The sequence below is a fragment of the Mercurialis annua genome, linkage group LG1-X (genome assembly GCF_937616625.2).
Source record: "Mercurialis annua linkage group LG1-X, ddMerAnnu1.2, whole genome shotgun sequence".
Lineage (NCBI taxonomy): Eukaryota > Viridiplantae > Streptophyta > Magnoliopsida > Malpighiales > Euphorbiaceae > Mercurialis > Mercurialis annua.
The window spans coordinates 56,349,677-56,357,010 of record NC_065570.1 but is presented as its reverse complement, the minus strand read 5'-3'; the positions used below and the strand labels follow the sequence as shown (position 1 = coordinate 56,357,010).

The 7,334-nt window shown below is 34.2% G+C and overlaps 1 protein-coding gene across 1 annotated transcript; it reads left to right on the top strand.

The window, feature by feature from the left end:
- The first annotated feature begins 984 nt into the window (after nt 1-984).
- On the top strand, nt 985-6,217 carry LOC126655114 (mitogen-activated protein kinase kinase kinase 5-like). The gene is made up of 11 exons (XM_050349115.2): nt 985-1,647; nt 2,344-3,138; nt 3,225-3,312; nt 3,710-3,772; nt 3,876-4,039; nt 4,322-4,397; nt 4,493-4,552; nt 4,627-4,752; nt 5,159-5,365; nt 5,484-5,584; nt 5,676-6,217. The coding sequence occupies exons 1-11, from the start codon at nt 1,355-1,357 to the stop codon at nt 5,848-5,850; spliced, it is 2,148 nt and encodes a 715-aa protein (XP_050205072.1). The 5' UTR covers nt 985-1,354; the 3' UTR covers nt 5,851-6,217.
- The last annotated feature ends 1,117 nt before the right edge of the window (nt 6,218-7,334 follow it).

The following is a 7,334-nucleotide window of genomic DNA, read 5'->3' as shown; positions in this document are numbered from 1 at the left end:
CTAAAAATTATACTCTTTACATTTGAAATGCCTTATATTTTATCAAAAATACTCTCTATTAAAAAGAGTATAATTGGAGATGTTCTGACACATAAACAATTATATTATATGGCTCTTTTTTCTATTATAATGGCGTGTACAATATATTTTGTTTAATACTTGATGCCATTTGTATTTATAATGTTTATCCCATATAACGGTTGCGCCATGTGATTTACGATAGAAAATATTCGAATTATTACTTATCTTTTTAATTATTATAAATTTCACATAATTAATACATAATTGGTTTGTTACACTAATGACATACCGCAACGGTTTGCATTGAATAATTTTCACGTATTCTGTTAACTCACTGGAGGAATTTGAAGTAGATGATCCTTATAATGTAGGATTAATTCGGACGTTTTTTTCAGCGTAGAATTCAATCTGCAAAGAGAAGTTAGTGCAAGGGTCTAAATATATTTTTCTGCCAATAATAAAGGCATCGATGATGACTATGTAATACATATGTAATATGTACCTTTTCCGTACGGATGTATATATTCAGTTTCTTTTCTTTCTTTCTCAACGTTTGTTTCTATTAAAAAAACAATTAAATATCGACTGTTTCCCAATATAAGAAATGATTCTAATCTAACATTTCATTATTTCTATGTACGTTGAAATTTACATCAGAGAAGTCGGTACAAACAATGTTCTAAAAATCGAATCGGCAGTTTTAGATTCAACCGATTTAATATGTAGTAATTTTAACTTTGCAGTCAAAAAAATATTAAAATGTTAGGTATTAATTTAAAATGTTAAAAAAATTAAGACCATTTTAAATTTTTTCTATCAAAAACTACCTTAAAAAACCAAAACGACTATTAAAACCGGAGAGTGTATTTCCATTTTGCTAATTTTAATATTTTGTGCCAAGTTGAGGGAGTAAAGTGATTCTTTGTTCATTGGTATGATTTAGTTCCTAAAAAACAAAGGATGGGGGCAACCCTTCTCGACCTCCGAAGAAAAGTTGAACGGGCGATCTATGAATGTTGCCGCTTCGAACAAGCTGGCAGTCACTCTTGAGAGAGTGTGTAATAGCTTACTGATCGAGTGCTCTTTCGCCGGAGGTGAACGGGGCTAAACTGGTTGAGAATTTTACTTCACCCATGGATTGGATTGATTGTTGGGTAACTTTGGTTGATGAGAACATCTAAAATGATGACTAACACAAATAAAGTAAGAAGTAAGAAAAGCAGAGGAGCTTTCCTGTTTGACCCAAAAAAGAAAAAGAAAAAATCAGCTCAAAATTGTTTGTGATGAAGTCTTGTACAGCAACTCCCATTTTTCCCCCTCTCCCACCTCTCTAATGTCTTTCTTTCACAAACCAAATTTCTTTTCCTCCTCCTCCTCATCTCCTTCCTCTGTTTCTACAAAAGATGAGAAGAGACTGACGCGGCAGAGGAAGATCAGACATGAAACTCAACAACACCTAGGCTTACAGTTGACTCATATTGACTCTTCACATTCCTTTGATTCCGCCCTAAAATCCCGCTCTCCTCCATCCTCTACCTTGCCGCAACCCTTGCCTTCTCCTCGATCGCTCAAGTCACCCGAGTTCTCGCCCTCCACTCTAGGCCATGCTGTTCCGGCTTCGCCCAGGTATAAAAATAACTTATATTATCCCCTTCTTTTTTTTATCGTTAATTAATTCAACCTGCAAGTTTAATGTCTATTACTCTTTTAATATGAACAAAACATTGAGTATGGTGTGCTCCCTCTATATGACTGCTCATTCTAAACTGCATTTAATCAACTCTGTTTAACTCTTTTCTTTTCTTAAGCTCTTATGTTCCTATAGGGATCAAATAGGGATCGTTGGACACTGGTTACATGCTAGCTTTGTAGGCACGGAAACATAGATGCTCAAATAGTATATGATGAAACCATAATTTTATAAGAATAAGTTATAACTATAGAGTTTCTAGTTTCAGAAGGTTTTCCGAATTGAAACTTAGAACTTGACAAGTTTTGATTGCTTGTTAGGAAACAAAAAAATAAGACCTAATTGTACTATGTTTATTAATTTGAACAAAACAGTGAATATATATGGCATGATTTCTGTATACATTTCCTATATGACAACCTTATATTATAACTGCATTTACCAAATTCTAGATAAAACCAACTCTGTTTTTTTTTTTAAAAGCTGTTGTGTGCCTATCGAGATCACTGGAAACTGTTACTTGCTAGAAAAGGATAAAACAAGACGTAGTTGTATTATGTACGTCTGTATATTGTGATATTTGTGTCACTGTATTGATCTTGCTATGTGGTTTGCCTCAATGCACTTTTCAGAAGTAGTGCAGATCAAATTGCTACCAAGTCTATCAATTGTTCAAGGAATTTTCGCAGAGGATCCTCTCAAGATGCTAATTTTGAGAGTGTTAAACATGGATTAAGACTGAACATTGCACCGCGAAGTGCTCCATCAAGTGGTTTATCAAGTCCTATGGTTAGTCCACGAAGATCAAGTGCAGGAGAGTTTCATCCTCCCTGCGCCACTGATTTGAGTAAATGTTCAAGGGATTGTTGCAAGGGACAAATTGGTTATTTGAATATTGAATGTGTTAATCGTAAAGTGAGTATGACTGAATTTTCTAGTAGCTCTCCAGCAAGTCGTTTCTTGAGCCCAACTGTAAGTCCTCAAAGATTCAACACTGGAGACTTTTTACCATCTTTCGTGGCTTCACAATCATGTCAGAATCAGTCATCTTCGGATCTGGACTTAGGTTCCCGTCCTGGTCATACTTTGGGGATCTCACCGGTGAAAACCATGCATAGTGCAGATACTTCTCCAATCCATAGCCCATTTCTCCACAGAAAATGTCATAGTAATTTTTCATTTCAACTGCATGATAAAATACTTGTGGGAAACTCAAAGGAGTTGCCTGAAACTATTATTCATGTTAGTGCTCATCCACTGCCTCTTCCTCCTAAAGCTGCATCACCGCAACCGCGCATTCCCTCACCAGCAGCTACTCTCAATCATATGATAGACAGACCAAATGTCTCATCGAGGAAAAATCAGTGGGTGAAAGGAAAACTCATTGGACGTGGTACATATGGAAGTGTTTATGTTGGAACCAACCGGTATGGAAGTGTTTTATAGCTTTCATGGATCTTTCTTCTTAATTTTCTCATGAATTAAACAACACATTGTTACTTTTAAATTACAGAGAGACGGGAGCTTTATGTGCGATGAAGGAAGTTGATATTATCCCTGGTGATCCTAAATCTATTGAATGCATGAAGCAGCTGGAGCAGGTATATTTAAGAGTCTTTTATGAGGCCTTTTAGGACATGGTAGGATTATAACATAGAGGCAGAGACACTAAGAAAGGGTTGAAATTCGTTTCCTACTTAGCTGACAAAAGTCCAGAATTATGCAAGGGCCTAAAAATATATACTTTATAGTATTACCTTTCAGTAAATGCTTTACATGGTCTCGTTAAAAATTTAGAAATTCGGTGCTGGATTGTCTAAGTTTGCCGGTTAACTCTCTTCCACCTTTTGCTAGTGTCCTCATTTGGCATTAAACATTGTGGTTGTCTACTTAATTCCCTTCCTGGGGTCTTAAAATAGTCTTAGGAGTACACTGTAAAGCATGTCTACAATTTCACTATACCAAAACCAAAACTTTTTTTGTGTTGTTTATATGTAGGAAATCAAATTTCTTAAAGACCTGGTGCATCCAAATATTGTGCGCTATTATGGCTGTGAGAAAGTAAGTATTCCTTTTGTTCATCTGAAATTATGTTCATTGAATGCAACTTTTCATAAATTTTTGCAGGATAATTATTAACTTGGGGAGCTTGTAACAATTTCAGGTTGATGATCACTTTTACATTTATTTGGAGAATGTTTATCCTGGATCAATCAGCAATTATGTCCGTGAGCATTGTGGAAATATGACAGAATCTATAGTCCGTAATTTCACCCGCCATATTCTCTCTGGATTGGCTTATCTGCATAGTAAAAAGACAATTCACAGGTAATTGATGTGAATTGAAGTTAAATTTAACAAACTTTTAGGCCACAGTGTTATGCAAAATATCATCTTTCGATACGGAAAACAAGTATTTGATGAACAGTAATACACTTGGCACCAATGTGTGCATGTTGCAAAAGGTTAGAAGGGTAATTCTTATGCTCTAGAGTCTAGATCATCGTCAATCTATTGCCTTTAGAAAATAGAGTACTGGCTTGTTGCATTTAATTGTCACAAAGTTTAGCATTTTCCAGCAAAAATGATTCAAAGAATTATACTCCACAGGGATATTAAAGGAGCAAATTTGCTTGTTAATTCATCAGGCATTGTCAAGCTAGCTGATTTTGGGATGGCAAAACCTGTGAGTTTTGCATATCTTTGAATGGCTTGTCAAAATGTTATTTAAAAGATATACCAGTGAGGTTAAAGTTTGATTTACATTTTTTTTATACTCAGCTTAGTGGATTATCGTATGAATTATCTATGAAAGGCAGTCCACACTGGATGGCTCCAGAGGTAAGCCATGTAATATTTGAAGTTTCTTGAAAGCTTATTGCAATGCATTCTTTAAAGAGGTTATGTTTTTCCAGGTCATAAGGGCCACAATGCAGAAAGATGCTAATCCCGATCTTGCTTTGGCTGTTGATATATGGAGCTTGGGCTGTACCGTGATTGAAATGTTTACCGGTAAACCTCCCTGGGGCGAGCTTCATGGGGTGAGCTCATAATGAGACCTATTTTCATTTTCTCAAATCACATAGGAAAGTCTTTATCTACATACCGTTAGAATGTCTAGTGCCAGTTCAAGGACTGGAATTTTTCATTGTCTATATGAATCAAGTTTCTGTCTTTAAGATGAAGTGATGAACCTCAGATATATTAAGTTAAACATTTTGCATAGTTTGTAGAGCAGTAAACTGATTTTTTTCCTTTTTTCGTTCTGAAAGCATTAAAAGAAAAAGGGAAGCATAGGTTTATGAACTCCTTTTTCTTCAGCTAGGTTTTTTCATCATCTTCGACTCTCGCTGTATGATTTGTTTGGGTATTCTGTCTTAATGTTGCACACACTTAAGAGTTGTCTGTTTCATGTGTTTAATTGTCTAATTTTGTTATTCCTATCAGCCTGCTGCAATGTTCAAGGTTTTGAATCAATCTCCACTTATACCAGAAGCAATGTCTCCAGAGGCAAAAGACTTCCTCAGCTGTTGCTTTCAGAGAGAACCTGCAGAGAGACCATCAGCAAGTAAGCTGCTTGAGCATCCTTTTGTTCGAAATTCAAGGGAAGTCAATCAGTCATCCTTCTGCCAAACGGCATCAAAAAATTCCATGGCAAGTACTGAATAATAAAGTCCTAGGCATATTCATCCTGCAGATAGGCATTCTATCTGCAGTTGAATTTATCTAAATGATTTGCTTTGGTCTAATAACTTTTCATGTGTTTTTATAGGATACATCGCAAAGTTTTAGAGAATGTGCTTCAGAAAACATTGATTTGGTGCCACTCTCTCCAGGAATGAGGATTATGAATGAAAAACAACCTAACAATAGGTAAAATAGATTTGCATGCTTGTTGCACATAAACACCATAGTTTTTTGTATCTAAATTTCACTCTCTGATATGTAATATTTTCACTCACAGTGCAAGAAGCCAACAAAGTTGTGCTACAGCTTCTAATCATTCTCCATGTTCGCCATCAAGAATGGTTTCTGGTTCACGTAATCTCGTTTCTTCTTCAAATTTTTCCAGTAATATGCCCCTTGGCGCTGTGAGTAACCATTATTTTCTTCTAAAGAGTAATCTTAAATATGCATAGGTTGAGTTTTTAATTTTTTTAGTCTTAAAAGATACAAAGAAGATAGTTCTTGTCATGGTGGTCATTTCCATATTCATCACATCAGCCAGAGCTTGTAGAAACTCAAGGGATGAGGTTTTTAAGCAGTCATGATATGGTGTTAGAAACAAAAGAGAAAACTTCACATGAACTTGAACTTGTAAATACATGTACCTTTTCCACGTCAATTTTTGTTAATTCAAGCGTAGAAAAGCTTGTTATTTTAGCTGGTTCTATTTTCAGACCAGCTTTGTATGTCATTATTGAACATTTGTTGTACTATATACTCTTGATATTGAATTGTTTGTATCACTCAAAATCAATAAATGAAATTTGAATTACATATCAATTTGCTCCTTGAATTTATATAGGTGATATATATTTAACATCAAAATTAATTTTTGGCTTGATCATCCAAAAATACTCCTCATTTTCTACTTTTTTCGTTTGTGGTCCAAATTTTTAAAATTGTTAATTTTAGCTAATTTCTCAACTTTCGGTTTCACTTATAGCCATTTATTTAAATAATAGTAAAAACAATTCAAATATGCCATTCATATTTTTTCATATCATTCCAATTTGTCTTGTTATCATCAAGAATTCCAAACATGTCTATTTATATTATTGTCCTTATGTATGGCATTGTTAACACGAATTTCTTATCCTGAAATTGAGAAGCAAGAAAATATGCACAAATGTCAATATTATTGAATTTAATTAAAAAGCGAGTACAATCTCTATTGGATAATTTCTACACGTGTAGAAATTAAATCATTTGATGCTTTCCTTTAATATTTGTGGATCAAGGGCTTTTGAAGCTTGTTCTTGAATCCGTTGTAGAATCTCTCTCAATTTGGTGAAGGAAATTGTTGAACCGTTGACGAGTGATGAACACGCCGTATGAAGATTCGAATATGGAGACTTGATTTGATATGCAGTCGTTTGGTTGAATCTTTGACGGGTGATGAACACAACGTATGAAGATTCGAATATGGAGGCTTGATTTGATGTAGTCACTTGTAGAAATTATGCAGAGCTTCTTTATCGCTTTATTTGCAGAGTTTCCACGACTTGAGAGTGATGTGTGTAGTCGCTTGAAGAAATTATGCAGAGCTTCTATGTTGCTTTGTTTGCAGAATTCCGGCGGCTAGAGAATTATGTGTGTGTTTTTCCATTTTGTGAAGGCACTTCTATTTACAGGAGGGTAGAGAATATATATTTATGCACAAATCTCTATAATTGGAAAGAATAATTAATTTATTCTAATTATTTAAATGAGAATATTCACTTAATTAATAGAAAAATTAATATATTCTTTAATATTAGGTAAGTATAATTTATTAACTTATCTAAAATGATTTATTTAATATTATTTAGACTATATTTAATAATTAATTTTAAATTATTAAATATATTTGAAACTCTAATAATACTAAACTCAATTTATTTTATGGGCCCAAAATTTA